Source organism: Planococcus citri, chromosome 2 (genome assembly GCF_950023065.1).
Source record: "Planococcus citri chromosome 2, ihPlaCitr1.1, whole genome shotgun sequence".
In the NCBI taxonomy this organism is placed as follows: domain Eukaryota; kingdom Metazoa; phylum Arthropoda; class Insecta; order Hemiptera; family Pseudococcidae; genus Planococcus; species Planococcus citri.
Genome location: NC_088678.1, coordinates 12,073,763 through 12,095,178, shown reverse-complemented (window position 1 = coordinate 12,095,178; position 21,416 = coordinate 12,073,763). Strand labels below are relative to the sequence as shown.

Here is a 21,416-nt window from a genome sequence, read left to right as displayed (position 1 = left end):
TAAACTTTTACACTAAACTAATTAACATACACAATAACACTTTAAACTGTGGGCCGGAGCTCACGAGAATTAAGGACACATTAACTGGCAATCTGCGGATATCTCCGAAAATGAACTACATGTTGGTCCAGTTGACAAAGAAGCTGGAAGGCTCATTTGGCACCTTGACCACGTCATTGTTACCAACCTCATCACCTCATTGGTCAGTACTGAAGAAATATAAATAGGCATTTTCCACCTCATACAGGGTGGACAGAAATATCGGGTACCCCTAAAAAAGTTTTCTGCTAAATACTTCGGTTGGTCACAGTGAATGATAATAATGGTAGCATATGATTTGTTGTTAGACTGGAGAGATAACATTTCACCAATCATATGCATCTATTTCACGTTGCCAACCTATATTTTTAATGAAAAACTTTTTTAGGGGTACCCGATATTTCTGTCCACCCTGTATATCCAAATGCATAATATAGATAGGGTTTCAGTGTAGATAGTAGTTTGTGCAGGTATGGCCCTTAAATGTAAATGTAAATAACTTTTTATTAAGGTAAAGTGGGGTAATTCCGATGGCAAAATTCAAAATTTTAGCAATTTCTCATTTTTTGGATTTCCTGCACATTTTGGGGCAAGAATGATGAAACAACTCTATTCCTACATCCTTCAGCTATACACATTGACTATTGAAGGGTGATTTGTGCGGAGGCTTCATACATACTTACTATAATTGAAAAAACATTTTGGAAGCTTGAGTTATCAGAATAACCCCATTTTTAGGGTACTTCCAATAACGAGTTTCATAAGGAAAGTTATTCTCCCAGGGTGATTCCGAGCCAGTAATGTTGAAATATACCATTTATGGCATACTTAAGTTTTTATTTCATGTAAATTGAATCATTAGGACAAAAATTAAATTTTTTTCAAAAATACGATGCATTTTTGAGGCATAATTTTTGAAAACTAGACTAACTAGAGAAAAAAGCCCCCTTGTTAACGCTCGATTCATCCCTTTAAAAAAAAAAGTAAAAAGTTGTACCTACCTAAGTACCTACTACCGTAGGGAACCGGTTGTTCGTCACGCGGCCTATGGCCGCGGATGCGAACCACGACCACGTTTTCAACTCGCTTCTCTTTGGAAAATGTACTGTTATATGTGTATTCTATACTTACGACGAAATTTTTCTTATATTTCATCAGCCTATGTATGTACTTCTTACTTTCGAATAAAACGTTCAAAAATGCTTCGGTTTCGAGTTTTTTAATTATATTTTCGAGTGAATTATCTACGTTTTCGAGTTTTTTACGATTAATTACTAATTCGAAGATCGATGCATTAGTACATAAACATTTTTTGGTGACCCCTACGGTGATAATTGTGATCGCGAGTTCGTGAGTGTTATGTGCAGCCGCGGCATTGCGACATGATTATATGCACGCACTTATAGTACTTAGAAATTTATACAACAGCTTTCTTACTAGTTATCATACTTTAGAATTCGTACATCAGCCAGTATTCGCTTTACTCAGCCATGGTACTTCCTACAAGTAAGCAAACGCCGGATTCGATCCGCAGATTGAGAAATAATATTGTCAGTATTTTTACATCTACGAGAACATGGTTCAATAATGTGGCAATTACTAAAACTCCGCGAGAGCTCAAGAAACGACTAGAGAGCCTCGAAGCTAAATACGCAGAGTTTGAGAATTTAACCTCCGAATTAATACTAGAAGACCCAGCAGAGACTGATGACACCGCGAATCAGGTAGCTAACGAATATTTTCAGCTCGTAGCTGAGATGGAAACTGAGCTAGATCGCCTAGAGCCTACTCCCAGTGTACAGTCCTCTCAACAGTATGGTTCCTGTGTCAACTCCAACCCAATAGTAATTAATAAATCATCAGTGAGATTACCCAAGCGAAACCTTCCGGAGTTTGATGGAGAAATTGAGGGATGGGCCAGCTTCTATCAACGCTTTACAGTCGCGCTGCGAGACGACTCCGTTGATGATTTGGCCAGGTTCGAGTACTTATTAGACTGTGTTAAAGGCGATGCCTATGAGCGAATTAAAGGAATTCCACTACTCCAAGAGAATTATCAGACAGCCATTACGCAGCTCAGACGAAGGTACGAAAACAAGCGCTTGAATTTACGTGTATTTTTGACTAAACTCCTTCGACTACCTTCCGTTTCCGAGAATGAACCGAATTCGCTCCGCCAGCTCATTAATCTCACCACATCAACTGTTCGTGCACTAGAGAATCTCAGTTTCCAACTCGACATGCTATCCAGTGAGCTCATCAGCCAGTTAATCGTCTCCAAACTGGATAAACGCACGCGAGAGCTGTGGGAGATGAAGCTATCTGACAAATTAGACAATGATCAGCTAGACGACGAAGTAATCAACGAATCCAGCTCATACAGCGACCTCATGGAGTTCCTGGAGCGTCGTCTATGTGTAATTTCGTCCGTGTACATCGGTGACTCAACCAAGAAAGACTCAGTTTCGACGAAACCTACTCGACATCGTACTGCTGCGTTGGTAGCTACCTCCACAGCCGACGGTCCACCTACTCCTCCAGTGACAGCTAGCAAGTCCGCAGCGGCGGCGGAGGCGGCGCCTACTTACCAGCCACGTCCGTGTGTGTGTTGCGACCAGACGCATCCCCTGTACCAGTGTAACCAGTTCAAGGCGCTCAGTGTTCCTGCCAGATACCAGAAAGTTCGAGATGCGAAGCTGTGCGTGAACTGTTTCTCGAAGGGCCATTGGGCAACCAATTGTAAGTCCATTCGCTGCAAACAGTGCCACAAGCTTCATCATACATTACTCCATTCCGAAGCACCTACTGAGAATCCGATAGTTACGCCATCGGCGGCGGCCTCTGGAACCCCAGGTACAGGTACCTCCGTTCCACCTAGTACTGGACCCAATGGCGCTGTGGTAACCGCACTTATGAGGCGACGGACCAATGGGGTTCTGCTCGCAACAGCGATAGTAACAGCCAAATCAGCGTATGGTTCCTGTGAAGCGACAGTGCTACTGGACGGCGCATCGCACGTATCCTTCATTACAACCAGACTTCAGCAGAGACTCAAACTTCCGACATCACCATTCAGTACAGCAATCAGCGGCATACGTAGCGCCGCAGCGTTGTCCAGCCAGCGTACTACTGTACAGCTGACAGCGCGCAACGCACCATTCTCCATCAGCATCGCAGCATTGGTCATCGATCAAATTACTGAGCCACTTCCCAGCGACGCCTTCACCATCCCATCAGACTGGCAGGTGGAAGGCTTACACCTCACCGATCCGCAGTTCAACGAGCACAAGGATATCGACATCCTAATCGGCGCAGACTCGATCTACGACATTCTACTACCTGAGTTCCGACGTCAGCCAAGCGCACCTGTGCTACAGAGCTCACAGTTTGGTTGGTTGCTCGTGGGTCCCTTTCTGGCGCCAAATGCGCCATCCAACGTTCGCTGCTTCAAGGCGACAGTTACATCCGAGGAGCTGCGCGCTATCACCGAGTTTCTGGATGCAGAAGGTCCACCGCGCGACACAGACAAGCGTACCTCCGACGAACGAGAATGCAAGCGTATTTTTGAGACAACCTACACACGAGACTCTACAGGACGCTTTGTTGTCACACTCCCACGACGTCCGGGCCTCACAGTTGGCGAATCGCGTAGCCAGGCAGTCGCGCAGCTCCGACGCACTCGCATTGATGACCAGTACTTGCAGTTTATGACAGAGTATGAAGAACTCGGTCATATGACGCGATGCGCGCCTCCAACTCCAGACCAAGAAGTGTACTACCTACCTCATCATGCCGTTTATCATAACGGAAAAATTCGCGTGGTCTTCAATGCGTCAGCTCCATCCAGCAATGGCTTATCTCTCAACGACCTTCTCTACGTTGGGCCTACGATACAAGCCAAGCTTGCCTGGATTATCACGCGGTTTCGGACACACGCGTACGCATTCACTGGAGATGTGGTCAAGCTCTACAGACAGTTACTTCGAGCAATCAAGGATCGCGACATGCAACGAATCGTAATGCGGATCGATCAAGTAATCATAGATTTTCAACTCAATACAGTCACCTATGGTGAGGGCTCTGCGCCCTATGAAGCGACAAGATGCCTCATGCAGCTAGCCATCGATGGTAAAGCCGCCTTCCCAGCCGCAGCTGAAGTCCTTGAACGAGAGACGTATATGGATGACAGCGCATCAGGCGCAGACTCGCTTGAAGCGGCTCAACAGCTCCGAGATGACCTTCTCTCTCTACTCAAGACTGCTGGGATGGAATTTTCGCCATTGAAATGGCGCGCAAACCATCCAGCACTACAGCTACCTTCTTCAGAGACCATTGATCCTGAGCTTCTCAAACGTGGGAATGTCCTAGGAATCGAATGGAACACCCAGGCTGATACGTTCCAGTTCTCTAGCTTAGCCGAGGTGAAGTCGCCTGGAGCCCTGCTAACACGACGCACTGCACTGTCATTGATCTCAAAGATTTTTGACCCTCTAGGGTGGCTATCTCCTCTCACCATTACCGGAAAACTACTGATCCAAGAATTATGGCTGGCAAATGTGGATTGGGATGATCAGATCGCACCCAGTATGCAACTACGCTTCGACGAATTCTTCTCAAAGATCCCCTTACTTGCGGACATTAGTATTGAACGCTACCTCGCCACGGGCGATCCCACTCTCATGCAGTACGAAGTGCATGGCCTCTCCGACGCGAGCCAGCAGGCCTATGCCGCCTGTGTGTACATCCGACGACGCAACGGAGCTACAGTCACTGTTCGATTGGTACAAGCCAAGACACGCGTCGCACCCAGAACAACAGCACGTACGATACCTCAACTGGAGTTGGGTGGTGCCCTTCTCCTAGTCGAATTACTGCAAGAAGTAACAAGCGCGCTCTGCTACCCTATCGCACAATGCCACTTGTACACAGACTCAACTATTGTTCTCGCCTACCTAGCGAAGGATGCCGGCCATTGGAAGCCGTTCGAAGCGAACCTAGTCAGAAAAATTACGGCTGTGGTATCCGCGGACCAATGGCGACACATACCAGGTGAGCAAAATCCAGCGGACTTGGCTACACGAGACGATTCCTTCTCTAAATTCCAAGAGTGCCAGGAGATGTGGACTTCTGGTCCCAAATTCCTGAATGCGTCAGAGATCCCACAGTCCGTTCAGAGCGAAGTCCGCACCACCGTTTCAGCATTGGTAGTCAGGATGACCCCAGCTGTCGAATATGTCAACGTCGTCCCTCACCTACTCCATCAATTCTCCGAATATTCACGAGTCCTCCGTACAGTTATGGCGCTACTTCGAGTCAAGGACTTCCTCATAGCCAAGACACGAAAAACCACTCCACCAGGCGGCTGTTTTTCTGTCACCGAGCGACGACGCGCAGAAGCAGTTCTATTGCAAGCAGTTCAGGCTGACGAGTTTGCCAAGGAGCTCCAGTGCTTCTCAGTTAAGAAGGTTCTACCAGCAAAAAGTCACCTGAGATCGTTGGCACCTATTCTGCACAAGGGACTGATCCGAGTAGGTGGACGAATTACCCATGCAGAGCTTCCGTTTCACCAACGCCATCCAGTCATCCTACCAGCAGCACATCGACTTGTCAAACTTCTCGTTCGAGATTGCCATTTTTTCTACTCGCACTCCGGAGCGCAGTTTATCGAGAATTTCTTACGCCGACGGTATTGGTTCATTGGCAATCTCACCGCGCCGATTCAACGCTGCATTCGCACTTGCGCCAAGTGCACACGAATTTCACGGCGCTCGCCACAGAGTCCATTTATGGCGGATCTGCCGGAAACTCGAGTCAGGCCAACGCCACCATTTTCTGTCATGGGAGTGGATTTCGCTGGTCCCTTTACGCGCAAGCCAGACATACGTAGCCGCAGCGCTACTGAGCTTAAAGCCTACGTAGCTGTATTTGTGTGCTTCAGCACAAAGGCCGTTCACCTCGATACAGTCGCTGACCTATCTACTCCAGCATTTTTAGCCTGCTTTGGGCGCTTCGTTTCACGACGCGGCCTACCGCAAATTGTCTACTCAGACAATGGCACCAATTTTGTGGGCGCCTCCAACGAATTAAACCGACAATTCGACAGAATAATGCGCGATCCAGCTATCCAGAACTACGCACTCGTTCGGAGCATCGAATGGCGGTTCAATCCACCAGCAGCGCCTCACATGGGTGGCCTGTGGGAATCCGCCGTGCTCATCATGAAGCAGTACCTCTACCGCATCGTCGGATCACAACGATTAGTCCTAGATGAGCTTTCAACCTTTGTTGCAGAAGTGGAGGCGATAATGAATTCTCGCCCCCTCGTTCCACTCACCTCGAACGTCAATCCAGATGCGCTGACCCCTGGACACTTCCTTATCGGGAGACCATTAGTGGCTCTACCGGAGGAGTTCGTTGAACTCGAGAATATTTCGTCTGTCAAGCGCTGGACTCTCGTCACACAGCTACGTAATCACTTCTGGCGTCGATGGTCCGAGGAATATTTGCGGTCCCTCCAGAAACGTGTAAAATGGACCTCGACAGCCCCAGCACTGAACGTTGGTGATATCGTGCTGATTCGCGACGAAAAAGCGGCGCCTTTGACTTGGCCTTTGGCCAGAATTACGCAGACGCATCCTGGAAAGGACGGAATCGTTCGTGTCGTCGATCTAGTAAGCCGCAACGGTTCCCAGCTTACGCGCCCCGTCCATCGGCTCGTCCTACTGCCAACTCTAGAGTCAATTTCGACGCCAGTAACCCTGACGTCGACGGCGGCGGGATGTTAACGCTCGATTCATCCCTTTAAAAAAAAAAGTAAAAAGTTGTACCTACCTAAGTACCTACTACCGTAGTGAACCGGTTGTTCGTCACGCGGCCTATGGCCGCAGATGCGAACCACGACCACATTTTCGACTCGCTTCTCTTTGGAAAATGTACTGTTATATGTGTATTCTATACTTACGACGAAATTTTTCTTATATTTCATCAGCCTATGTATGTACTTCTTACTTTCGAATAAAACGTTCAAAAATGCTTCGGTTTCGAGTTTTTTAATTATATTTTCGAGTGAATTATCTACGTTTTCGAGTTTTTTACGATTAATTACTAATTCGAAGATCGATGCATTAGTACATAAACACCCCTTTTGAAGTTTTTCTTTGGTAATTTCGACCCCCCCCCCCCAACAATACTACATCAAAACAGAGAAAAAAACATTACAGGGCAATTTTGCTAGGGCTATCGGAATTACCCTGCGGCATGAAAAATGATTGACATGTTTAATAATTCAATACCACCAAACAAATAATTATAAAAGCAAAATCAAAAGAGGTAGTGACACTTTAACACATGTTCATCAAATTTCAACGTCTAAACAGAATTTTTCAACAAGTTTTGAATGGTAAAAACGAGTTTCAAAAATGCACTGTTTTTTGCGGCAAAGGTTTTGGGCATTCAGATGTTGAACACTGCATAGAGTTGACAAAACGGAGCAGATGATGGACCATCTGATCATTAATGGGTGTAGGTTAGTACTAAAACTACCAACTTTCTTCATCATTTGTGCCAAAATGTGTTTTGCAACAAAGCTGTGACTTGCTATTGGAATTACCCCATATCGGAATTACCGCACTTTACCTTACTTGTATATATGTGAATGGTGGAAATGCAAAGGGTGCTAAGACTGCTAAGTGCCATTTTTTCAAAACGCGTGTTTTCAATGTAATGTTTACTATGTGTTGTCGTGCATGCGCTCCTAGTGTCACATCAGAAGAAACACTTCTCCAAGTTATACTAATGAACACCGAAAGATAGCGCTTTCCATAATAGGTACGTACGTGTTACGTGAACTAGTTTTTACGCTCTGGTGTAAAAAAAATGGTTTTGGGACTTAGCACCCTTTGCATTTCCACCATTCATGTATATTTCTTTTTTCATTTTTCATTTCCCAAACCAAATCATAACCCAGAAGAAAAGAAGAAGCCAAACTATCCAGATGTTGAGATTGAAGACAAACCTGGATGAAGATATCTAAAATTGTATTATAGGTATATATGTAGGCCCTACTTAGCTTTAACTTGAAGAATAATAGCAATCTTTCATGTGGTTGGTTGGTGAGAAGCCAGTAGCAAGTGCACTGACCGTCCCATGAATATCCTAATGTACCTTGTGGTCTTTAACTAGGGGCCCCAACTTGTTTGGACCACCCCTAGGCGAAATCACCCCCCCTCATACTTCACCCCAAGATGGGTTTGGGGCTCAGTCGTGATCTGAACAGGTCAGCGTGCAAATGAAACCTGGAAAGTGACCACCAGGCCTGCAACTGCCTAGGGGTTTGGGTCAAGGTGGACAATCCGTCTCACCACCCCCATTCCCCTTCCCATCCCTTGTCTTGATCTTGGGGTGAAGCTGTATTTCAACTTTAGAAATAGTAATATACTCTAGTAACCTTAAGATTAAGATTGTTTTTCTTTTATAATTGAAATTTAACCCTCGGTGCCCAGTGCGTCTGAGGTGTTTACCAAAAAAAAAAAGTCGTAGCAGTCTGCCGCTACGTAAGAGCCAAATTTTTGTGCCAGAAACATTGAGGGCTCTTGAACTACTCGCACCCTCGCTTCGCTCCTGTGCTTCGCCTGTATTTGGGGGGACTTTGTCCCCCCTGCACCCCCTTGGGCTTCGCCCAATTACCTCCTACTGATGTCTTTTTTTCGTGTTCTGCGCTTCGCTTGAACTACTCGCACCCTCGCTTCGCTCCTGTGCTTCGCTTGCATTTGGGGGGACGTTGTCCCCCCTACACCCCCCCATGATCACTCCTTCCGCGATTTCTTTCTTGTGTTAGCGGGGGGACTTTGTCCCTCCTGCACCCCCCTTGGGCTTCGCCTAATTACCTCCTGCTGCTGTCTTTTTTTCGTGTTCTGCGCTTCGCTTGAACTACTCGCACCCTCGCTTCGCACCTGTGCTTCGCTTGCATTTGGGGGGACGTTGTCCCCCCTACACCCCCATGGGCTTCGCCCAAATCACTCCTTCCGCGATTTCTTTCTTGTGTTAGCGGGGGGACTTTGTCTCCCCTGCACCCCCCTTGGGCATCGCCCAATTACCTCCTGCTGCTGTCTTTTTTTTGTGTTCTGCGCTTCGCTTGAAGGCACCTTCAACTACTCGCACCCTCGCTTCGCTTCAGTGCTTCGCCTGCGTTTGGGGGGACGTTGCCCCCCCTGCACCCCCATGGGCTTCGCCCAAATCACTTCTTCCGCGATTTCTTTCTTATGTTGGCGGGGGGGGGGACTTTGCCCCATCTGGCTAAACGTCAAAAAACACACAAAAATCCACTTTTTGACCCTGGTGAGGGGTCAAATGGGGTTGGAAGGTTAAATCCTGCAAAAAGCATTCAAGGGGCACCCTCTTATTGTATGCTAAGAATTTGGACCCCCTAGCTCAGTTTTAGAGTTGAGGGGGTCAAAAATAGGGGTAAAATGTGGTTTTTCCCAACTAAAATGGAGTGGGAATCACCTAGGAAGCTGAAATTTTGATATGTTGATCACAAATGAATTTGGACCCTTTTCCTTCATTTGGGGTCATATTATGCCCCTCCAAAAAAATGACCTTTTTGTAAAAATGGGGTTGGACGGTTGAAAAATGCAAAAGGCACTTCGGGTACAAGCTCCCAATGTACTGTGAGAATTTGGACCCTCTAGGTCAATTTGGAGGGTCTGTAGGCTTGGCTAAAGGTCAAAATTTTCAAAAAACACGTAAAATCGATGAAAAAATCCACTTTTTTGACCCTGGAGAGGGGTTAAATGGGGTTGGAGGGTTGAAACCTGCAAAAGGCACTACGGGTGCACCCTCCCAATGTACTGTGAAAATTTGGACCCTCTAGGTCAATTTGGAGGGGCTGTAGGTCTGGCTAAACGTCAAAAAACACGCAAAAATCCACTTTTTTGACCCTGGTGAGGGGTCAAATGTGGTTGGAAGGTTAAATCCTGCAAAAAGCATTCAAGGGACACCCTCTTATTGTATGCTGAGAATTTGGACCCCCTAGCTCAATTTTAGGGGTGAGGGGGTCAAAAATAGGGGTAAAATGTGGTTTTTCCCAACTAAAATGAAGTGGGGATGACCTAGGAAGCTGAAATTTGGATATGTTGATCACAATAGGAGTACTGACCAATGGTATGAATTTGGACCCTTTTCATTCATTTGGGGTCATATTATGCCCCTCCAAAAAAATGACCTTTCTGTAAAAATGGGGTTGGACGGTTGAAACATGCAAAAGGCACTTCGGGTACATCCTCGCATTGTACTGTAAAAATTTGGACCCTCTAGGTCAATTTGGAGGGGCTGTAGGCTTGGCTAAATGTTGAAATTTTCAAAAAAACACGTTAAATGGATGAAAAAATCCACTTTTTTGACCCTGGAGAGGGGTCAAATGGGGTTGGAAGGTTGAAACTGGCAAAAGGCACTTCGGGTACATCCTCCCAATGTACTGTGAAAATTTGGACCCTCTAGGTCAATTTGGAGGGGCTGTAGGCTTGGCTAAACGTCAAAAAACACGCAAAAATCCACTCTTTTGACCCTGGAGAGGGGTCAAATGGGGTTGGAAGGTTGAAACCTGCAAAAAGCACTCAAGGGGCACCCTCTCATTGTATGCTGAAAATTTGGACTCCTAAGGTCAGTTTTAGGGGTGAAGGGGTCAAAAATAGGGGTAAAATGTGGTTTTTCTCACTTAAAATGGGGTGGGGATGACCTAGGAAGCTGAAATTTGGATATGTTGATCACAATGGAGGTACTGACCTATGGTATGATTTTGGACCTTTTTCGTTCATTTGGGGCCATATTATGCCCCTCCAAAAAATGACCTTTCTGTAATTTTCAACTTTGACCCTCCCCACTCTAGAGGTCAACTCTAGCTCTCAAAAGAACCCTATTCTCCAAGTTTCATCCCGTTTCATTCATTAGAATGTCTCCAAATTGATAAAGTTGAAAATTCAAGTTTCGGTGAAACTTCTATATATATATTTGCTAGCGACCAGACATGTCAACTATGCTTGGCATATATGCAGAAAAGTGAACAAAAGTTTAAAATTGGTATAATTTCTGTTCTAAATCGCTTATTAAAATTTTATTTGCAGATTCAGTCTAACATTAAAAAAATCTATGTTTTGAAAAAAGAAATCAGATTTTTAGACTAAATTTTGAAGAAAATTTTTGAAAATGGAGTCAAAGTAATTTGAATTTTGATAAAGTTAAGGCACCAAAAGAAAGCTTAAACAGCATAAAATTTTTTGATGTTTTTAAATTTTTCATAGGCTAATAAAATACTGAAAAATTTCAAGTCAAATTTGTTGTCGTGTACACTCAGGATCGATGTATTTGCACACATCTCCACCAGCACATCACATTCTACTCACTACAAATTGACTGTAGACCCTGCGTTCGTCCTCGCCCCTTGATTTCTAAGCCATGCGCCCTCTGGTGGAAGTTTCTGAAAACTCATAGTTGACTTGTATAGTAAAATTAACCCATGACTTGTCAACTATAGTTGAGAAGTTGGTCAGTCCACTTGTATAGTAAAATTAACCCATTCAATAGTTGACATGTCTGGATACTAATACCTATATAAACCTATATATATATATATATATATATATATATAAAAACTGACACACCTGGAATCGTCTAGTTTGAGCTCAAAACGTCGAGAACTATCAAAATTTTTGACCCCTGACCTTTTTATCCAAAGTCGGGCCTACCGCAATAGCCATCATTTTTTACAAAAATTTGGCTAAAAACCTCATCACCTCATAGGTGATGGAAGGGATAAGCTACTCTTTTCCTATTTGCACGTTAGCATTAATGCATATCCGTCTAACAACACTTGGGTTTACAGCTCAGGCGGGGGGGGGGTGGAGTATTCTTAAACCAAATTTTAGCCTTTGTTGTAATTTTGATTTTTTTTTTCCATTGAAAATGGACCATAATTTGAAGTTTTAAAAATTTTCTAAAAATTGATTAATCAATTTCAACAGCTGAAATTAGCATTGGCGCGGCGGGTGCAGCACCAAAGTTCTCCTTGAAAATTGACAAAATTTCAACTTTTGAAAATTTTGAGTGTTAGCTTAACATTTATCATGTAAAAAAACAACCTAGGTAATTATGAAAATTATGTTAATAGGCCTACTTAGTACAAGTACATACATACAATAGGTATAGGTACCTAATACTAATGGATGACTTTGCATACTTATACATACGATTCTGAAAATAGTTTAAACGCCCGCCACAAATAAAAATACCTAATGAAATAATACCTATTCGTGGTGTGTTTGCAAACAAAGTAGGTTCCACACGCAATTTACATAGTACATATTTATGTGTATTTTTTAGTGATGGAGTCATCAGAATGGCCCGTAGGTGGTATCTTTTCTGGCGCAGTAAATTATATGGGAAATTATGAAGAATGTTTGACTATTTCCTCGCATGGGATCAATGGAAAATACTGCCTCGTTGAAGCAACGTATGATTTTTCGCATACATTACAAAATGAGGTCGTTGAAGTACCTAATGGAATGATTTCTGCTTGGGAAGCCATAATGATGGTAAAGTAGATAGGGTGGCTCTTATTTATAAGTTTGAGATTTTTTGTCCCCCCCTCCAAGGTTGTTCCATTTGGTGAGAAAATAATTCCTGGATTTTGTTTTTATCTTCAGTGAAAAAAAGTGGGGGGGGGGTTGTAAAAAGAGCAACATTTGGGCCAGAAATGATTTGAACTAATCCAACCTAGATAAATACTAAACTAGCCTGTAATTCTCATGGGGGATACTAAGAGGGAGCTGAATGAAAAAAAAAATCAAAAATTGACAAATTTTGCTTCCTTTTCCATTTTTTGATTTAAAAAAAAATGATGGGGGACAATCTGGCACCACTTTTTTTTTACTTAGAGAGTTTAAAGTTTATAGGATTTATTTTTTCATCACATGGAAGCACTTTGGGAGGAGGGCTGCGATCAGAAAAAATCGAGAAAAGAGTTTCCACCAAGTATACCTAAATGAGAACCACCCTAATATAAGTAGGTATCTCGAAAACAGAAACAAATAGCCTACCTGCTTCTGCCTCTGGCTTACGTTGCTAATAATGCACGTTTCATTATACCTATACCTATTATCATGTAGTACCAAGAAAATCCTGCTAGAGTTGACAGAAAGAAGTTGAAATTTGCCATATGCATGCCGTCATCTTGCAAACCAAATGATTTAGAAATCTCTCTGGTTAAAACATTGAATCCAATATTCGCCACTCATGGACTTGAAATATCTGTGAATGTGAACCATTTGCTTTGTGAAGTAAGAGAAGAGCTTGTCTATTCTCAAGGAAACAACATTGTTTGGTTGGTCACGAGGATTTTATAAACGTTGTAAGCACACTGTGAAATAGCTGATCTTTATTTCAGGTGGTTGTTAAAAGCAGTATTCTTAATTTCAGTTTGTTCTACCATGTATGATACTTCAACATGTGAAAATTATGGTACGTACTCGTTAGGGTGGCCCATATTTGTACATGATTTTTTTTTGTTTTGTTTTTCAAATCCTTCACCCCCTAGAGTTGTTCTCTATGACCAAAAAATAATTCCCTGAAAATTTGAGCAAAATCGATCAACATTAACACGTGCCTGAAACGTACCAAAGTTTCAATAATATAGTAGCGCGTCACTAGTACATTTCCCACGGGCGCGACGCGGCACATAACGTAATCTCGCGCGTTCAGCTTCGAACGCTTTCACGAGTACCCCTACCTCCCACTCTATTCTCTCCAAGGCAGTTTTGGTGTTGTTTTTTTTTAGCAATAATAAAAACACAATTTTTATTTTGAAATGCACACGTTACATTTACCTACTCGAGCATTATTTTTTAAAACAATCTTCTAACTCGACAACCACATTTAAATTTCGGGGTTTCGCTTTTTTGCGATGGTCTGGGAATTTTGTTCTGCCCCCCTATAGTGGATTTTAGCCCCCCAATGAAGTTTTTCAGAGGTTTTCAACCCTACTTCCCCAATATTCGAATGGGGGCTGTCTCCTGAACCCCGCTAGAGTCAATCAAAATATGGGGGATTTTTTGATTATGAGTCATAATCGGTATAGAATACGTTCTTTACATCAGTTTTGACCTCACACAAGCCTAGGAAAATAAATCATGACCTCAAATTATTCGGGTGGGGTGGCGCTTCGAACTCCCCTACCCATTAAAGAGTGAAAAGTATTAAGTATATAACTGATATTATGGCCCTCACAAATATCAAGCGTATAGGTACGTCAACTTTTGACGATTTTGCGATTTTGACATTTTCTGTTTCTGGAGACTGAGCTCAATCCAGCTATGTAAAATTTTTTCCAAAAATCAACACTGTATCATCAGAAATCCAACTCATTTCAATGGTATATAAGTCCAAATTTGTTCATTTACAGTTTAACTTCAACAGTATAAGTTGAGTTATACCATTGAAATGATTGGTTTTCAGTCAAGTATTACTTAATGATAATGGTATCGATTGTGTTCCTCATTACACTAGAAAATCACCAGGCTTGAAATCTCATTTTTCTCTCCTGAAAAGTTGCTAACTGTTACTTATACTTACTCTTTAATATTCATGAGGGTCATATCTGTTTTACACTCAAGACTTTTCACTCTTCTTCATACCTATCATGAATCATAGGTATTCAAAAAACTCCTATATTTATATGATTAACTCTAGCGGGGTTCAGGAGACAGCCCCCATTCGAATATTGGGGAAGTAGGGTTGAAAACCTCTGAAAAACTTCATTGGGGGGCTAAAATCCACTATAGGAGGACAGAACAAAATTCCCAGACCATCGCAAAAAAGCGAAACCCTGAAATTTAAATGTGGTTGTCGAGTTAGAAGATTGTTTTAAAAAATAATGCTCAAGTAGGTAAATGTAACGTGTGCATTTCAAAATAAAAATTGTGTTTTTATTATTGCTAAAAAAAAACAACATCAAAACTGCCTTGGAGAGAATAGAGTGGGAGGTAGGGGTACTCGTGAAAGCGTTCGAAGCTGAACGCGCGAGATTACGTTATGTGCCGCGTCGCGCCCGTGGGAAATGTACTAGTGACGCGCTACTATATTATTGAAACTTTGGTACGTTTCAGGCACGTGTTAATGTTGATCGATTTTGCTCAAATTTTCAGGGAATTATTTTTTGGTCATAGAGAACAACTCTAGAGGGTGAAGAACAAAAAATTTTGGGTTTTAAAAAAGTGGGCCACCCTAGTACTCGTATACAGATAGGTACACATAAGCAGAGTAAAATTCTCAATTTTGAGAAATTTCAACTTGAAGAAATTTGATTTTTTCTCAATATGGGTTTTATGTGGTTTTTACTACGAAACAGATGAATCAAATACGACTAAATATCTACTCAAAGAAGCATCTAAAATATTTTCTATAACCAGAAATTTCGAGAACTTGGTGAGAAGTGATGGCAAAGACTACGCAGCATTGCATTTCCCAAAAGTTGCCAACATGATGCTTTTAATTTTCTGTCATCGGTATTCGCATACTCTCGGATACCCCACAACGAATGCTACCGGAACAGAAGAAGTATGGGATTTTGTATAGCTCGCAGCCTTATTTATATGATATCCAATTTCAATATTTAAGTAGGTACTATAGGTACTCATATTATAAGTAGCTATTGGAATTTTTTGCAGTTTTACAGGAACTATAGTATGAGCTTTGTACATGTTCCTGGTTTGGTGGACACTTTCTTCATGATTAGTGGATTTTTGACGTTTTATTATGATCTCATCCCAATTGCAAAAGGTGGAAAGTTGATTTTAATTTTCAACGTCCTGCTGAGATGGATAAGGTAAGCATTAAAGGGGGGCGAAAAAAGTTGTCGGATTTTGACCAAATTCAGCAGAAACTCTCATTTTGAGTTGAAAGTTACTCAGAAAAAATTTAAACTCCGGAGGTGACTCTGGATAGGAGAAATGGAACCTTAAAGAGGGAGAATTTTCGAAAAAATTATCGTTTTTTTCGCTTTGGTCCTCACTCAACCTGTTTTGGGAAAAATGGACCAGTTCCAAATTATGTAAAGTACATAATACATAGGTATACAAATCAATGCCGAATTTCAAACATTCAATTTGGGATTGGGCCATTTTTCCCAAAACAGAGTGGGTATGGGTCTAGAACGAAAAAATTACGATTTTTTTGAAAATACTCTTTCTTTGAGAGCTCATACCTCTCCTCCAGGGGCATCTACAGGGCTAAAAAAAATTGCTGAGTAATGTTCAACTCAAAATGAAAGTCTCTGCTGAATTTGATCAAAATACAATGACTTTTTTTTTGGTCGATCCCCTGTCATGTTTTTTTTTTTGTTTTTAATCCACGACTGTTATTCATTTGTTTAGAATGGTTCCAACATTTGGTATTCTGATGCTGTATATCATATACGTATTACCATACACCGGAGATGGACCATTATGGAATTATAAGATAACTAGTGAAGTGAACAAATGCAGGGAAAGCTGATGGGCAAGTTTGTTGGCGATCAATAACATCGTTAAAACCAATAAACAGGTACTTACTACCTACCTACGTAACAAAAAGTCTTTCGAAAAAATAGTCAGCAAAATATTGGTAGGTACACCCATCGAAATTTCAATGAAATGAGTAAGTCTAAGTATACAGGTGTTGACTGAGTCGGTTGGGAGTCCTCAAAATGTCATTCCCTCTCAATTTTGTCAAAATTTATATAATACTTGCAGTAGGGGTTATCAAAGAATTGGTATCTGTTTTTTTTTTTTTTTTTTTTTTTTTTGAATTTATGGAAATTTTAAACATGAAATTTTTTAGTTTAAGAAAAAATATTGAAATTAGACCGAGCGAATCAACTAAGTATCGAGGGCAGAAGCTTTCAAAAATTTGTATTTCAAGAGGTAGGTACCTACCTAAAGACAATGTTTTTTCGCTACGACGAGACCATTTTTTTTACTCCAATTAATAATTTTAATTTTGAAATACTTAATAGAAAAGCAAACACGTCTGAGGAAAGCAAGAACAAAAGATTATGAAATTTCGTGGGTATAATTACCCATCTAAAAACTCCACAAATAATCGAGGGTAATTTTGTAAAATTACCTCAAATGATAGAACATATATATATATTTTTTTTGCAAAATTCTGTCTTTCGGAGAGAAAATTGAAAATCAACTCACAATAAAATGCTGTTTTTGAAATTTGGCTAATGAAAAACATCTCATTTAATTGCAAGTAACCAAAATTGTTTGGTACACTCTTCTCGTGTATATACAAATTTTCCTCATCTTGGCTGGCTTTTTTGGTCATGTGAATCAGTTCCTTATGACTTGGGCCATTAAGTATAGACCTGTACAAATAATGCATAAGTAATAAATATGTCATTAATTTGCTCTGCCAACAGTGTTTAATCGTCAGTTATTACATATCAGCGGATATACAGTTGACCATCATCGGAGGAATTCTGCTTTACATTTTTTCAAAAAATGAAAAGAAGGGTCTCCTAGCAACAGCTTTCTTGTTTATTAGCTCAATCATCATAACATTCCTCATCACCTACGTGAACAAATATCATGGGATTTTTAGATTTTACTTTAGGTAGGTAAGTTATGGATATTTAGTGTTTAGTCTGAAATCCTGAAATTGCAGTACGAAAATTCTATGTCTTGATTAAAAAAAAAAAAAAAAAAAAAAAAACGAATTTATTTTTAGGACAGTGGAGGATTTGAGAGCTGATAAAGAATTCACTGGTTTATACACTATAGCATCTACTAGATGTGCGCCTTACCTGATTGGATTTATGACTGCTTACGTCGTTAAATTATTGAAAGATAAAAGAATTAAATTCACCAATGTAAGTTCAATTTCGGGAGCTCAGCTCTTTTGAAGATTATCCCTACCAATGACCAAAGTTTACTTAACTACTTACTTGTTCTGTTTTCCTTATACTCTAGAAACAAGTTTATTTATTTTTACTGATATCCTTACTGATCAGCGAAGCGAATCAATTGTACGGGTGCTTGTTTTATAAGTTTGGAAGAAAATATAACAGATTTGAAAGTGCTTCGTATGCTGCTTTGAGTCGTTCCATATATATCTTTTTCCAAGCTGTTTGCATATGTTTATACTTCACATCAGGATTAGGTAGGTAAACGAATTAGTATAGAATGAAATAGGAGATTTGATTTTTTTCTAGGGCTGTATTTTACCTTCAATTACATACTTACATGCTAATTCACAGGAATGTTTACCAGAGTGGTCGAATGGAAATTTTGGATTCCATTAGGTCGTCTAACCTACTCGGTGTTCCTTCTCAATACATTACTTCAGTTGTATCACACGTCTTATCAAAAACAACCAGTACCCGTGTCAAGTGTAATGAATTTGGTAAGTAACTATTAAGTAGGTAAACTTGAAAAAAAAATCAAATCACTAATAGTTGAGTGAACTGACAAAGGAACCTCTTGAACTCACAATCTTCCCTTCGACTTGAACAAAGCCAAGCTAGATCAAAAGAGCATACCCTGATATTAAGACCCTCACAATCAGTAGGTACTTACCAGACTTTCTGATGTTCAAACTACCTAATTTTTGGAAAATTTTTGAAAATTTAAAAATTAAAAAAAATCTACTTTAAAGCTAATTTTCAAACTTTTTTATGAAATAAAAGTTTTAAAATCAAAATAATGTGAATAATTCCTTCAATTTGACTTCACTCTCGTTCTTGAAACAACTTTTTTTTTGATTTCTTAAATTTTTAAAAATTTACCAAAAATCCAAAAACGAACTTGAGGTTTTAAAATTTTGATTACAGGGATTTTAAGACATACTCTTTCGATATAGCTGGGTTTTGTTCAATTGGGAGAGTATAAGTTCAAAAGGTCCCTTTTCGGTGTACTTTGGAAGTCTCAAGTAGGTACCTACATATTAAAAATATGACTATTTTTGTGTATCTATATAGGTACCTATCTTGTGAGTTGAATATTTATTCAAACCAGTTTTCATTCTAATGTTTCATAATTTAGACATGGTGGACACTGGGTGATATTTTGTTCTCTTACACAATGGGATTAGTGTTACATTTATTTGTCGAAGCTCCAGTTATGAATTTGAGAATAATAATCAAAAGAAAACTATCGAGGTAGATATTTATGCTTTGAAATTTTGGAAATTCTACATACTTCAGCACCTTCCCTCCCCAACCCCTAAGTACATACGATATTATTATTAATTAAATAATCTATTATTGGCATTGAATGTTTCGCAGATTGCAAGAAAAGCTAATAAAGCAAGACGACGACAAATCTATCAAAACTGGTGATTTTAAAATGAATCATACTGGAACGAGTGATTTGAACAATAATAGAACTATCATGTGAATATTATTTTTTGATGTAGTCTAATCTGCCTACCTATACTATGTAGCGCTGTATGTAGGTAGCTAATTTCAAAAATTACTCAATTTTTTAAGGGTTCAGCGGTTTCAAAAGTAGCAAGCATGGCTATCCTACTAGAAGAACTCTTGATGGATGCTAATGTAGCATTCAAAATACTAAGAAATCAATCCAATGGCAGCAGCAATTCAACTTTTGTCTTTATTGTGTTATAATATTACTTAGATAATATTCATTTAGGATGATCAACTTTTTAAATTGATTCAAAATTTGAAATAAGTGTTAAGGAGAAACCTAAGGAAATTCAAGATGCATCAAAAGCTTGAAAAACTAAAAATCCAATTACTTACCTGTTCCTTTCAAAAAAAAAAAAAAAAAAAAAAAATGAATTTCATCACTTTAATTGACATGGGCATGACAAATGGAGCAATTTCAACTCCCTCCTCGCCGATCCTCCTCGATCACTTTTTCTTAAAAGGGACATACACCCTCAGGAAGATTTTAAAGAAAACTTGAAAAAAAAGTTGGCCCAACTGGCAAAATGGCGGCCATTTTGATTGACAGATCACTTGAAATCGCAGATTCTAATTTCTAACGTGAGACTCGAACTGAAATTCTCGAAACGAACAAAGTTAAATCGAAAGATGTAGCAAAAATATATCACCAGCCAAAATTTCATGAGCCAAAGACCCAATGTACGTTTTTCTATTTTTGACGAATTTTTCATGAAAATGAAATTTGAGCTAAAAATGCGAAAAAATCAAAATTTTTCCGAATTGTCCCAGATGAAGCTAAAATATGGCATATAAGGTTACCCTATACTTTCGACCAGTCAAATTGATTGGAAATGGGTTGGAACAACTGTTTCCAAGAGTTCTAGATGCTCCAGCCAATTTTTGAAACTTGGAATTTCCATTTTCACTTATAAATGAAGTTGGAAAGTCGAACTTCACTCTGCGAATTTCCAAAAAAATCGCTGGAGACTCCAAAACAATACGAACCTGTCTACAGAAGACTTTATAGCATGTTGACATTAGAGTACAAAGTGAATTCCGGCTTTCCAACTTCATTTGGTAAAATTTTGTGAAAATTTCAGGTCTTAAAAATCTGCTGGAGGCTCCAGAATTGCTCAAAACGTTTTAAAACTGTTTCAGATCAATTTGAAAGCTCCAAAATAGTATGTATCCCAATATTTCAGCTTTCTAGGTCAATTGGGTAAAATTTTGATTTTTTTTCTTTCAATTTCTTGGTTGAAAAATGTGTGGTGCTGATCGGAGAATGAGGGGGAGAGGTTGGAATTTTTGTCTCTCCACCAAAATCCTGTTCAATTCAAGGGTGAAAAAACCCGCAGAAATAGGTAAGTGCCTATCTAATCCCTCAGTCCCTCTATTGAACCTAATAACTACCTCTACCTACTTTCATCAATTCAAGATATACCTACTTAATTACACATTATTTCTTTCTTATTTTTTTAAAAATAAAAATGTATAAAAATTTCTTATTTCAGTTATTTTTACCATTTTGTTGGTTATGAGAAGCTATAGTTACAGGTCTAAATTAAAAATAGCAAAAATCATAACTAACGCCCTGGGAGCTCGAAAATTTACGCAATAAAAGTTGCATTTGGTATTAAACGTTCGTGAAAAGTTGTGTTTTATTTAAATATCACTCTTCTCTCAATTATTATCAACAAAAAAAAAAAATGGAATGATGAAAAAATACAGCGTAAAATTAGGAGTTGCGTCGGTGACTAAAATGTCCAATTCAATCATTACACACGTAATTTCCACGACATGATAGATTATAATAAATTAAGGAATGAATTATTTTTATGCACACTTACCATGCATTATTTTTGGCATCATTTCGATTTCACGTGCTATTAGAAAAAACCCGGCGTAATATTTTTTGTGTCGAGTTACTCGAGCAAAGAAG

At 40.1% G+C, this 21,416-nt stretch overlaps 2 protein-coding genes across 2 annotated transcripts; both read left to right on the top strand.

Annotated features, from left to right (window-relative positions):
* Nucleotides 1-1,529: 1,529 nt before the first annotated feature.
* Nucleotides 1,530-6,824, top strand: LOC135833662 (uncharacterized). The gene has a single exon (XM_065347429.1). The coding sequence runs from the start codon at nucleotides 1,530-1,532 to the stop codon at nucleotides 6,822-6,824; it is 5,295 nt and encodes a 1,764-aa protein (XP_065203501.1).
* Nucleotides 6,825-17,549: 10,725 nt separating this feature from the next.
* LOC135834682 (uncharacterized) lies at nucleotides 17,550-20,987 on the top strand. The gene is made up of 7 exons (XM_065348628.1): nucleotides 17,550-17,689; nucleotides 17,800-17,941; nucleotides 18,042-18,231; nucleotides 18,329-18,474; nucleotides 19,113-19,228; nucleotides 19,355-19,462; nucleotides 19,559-20,987. The coding sequence occupies exons 1-7, from the start codon at nucleotides 17,661-17,663 to the stop codon at nucleotides 19,578-19,580; spliced, it is 753 nt and encodes a 250-aa protein (XP_065204700.1). The 5' UTR covers nucleotides 17,550-17,660; the 3' UTR covers nucleotides 19,581-20,987.
* Nucleotides 20,988-21,416: the final 429 nt, after the last annotated feature.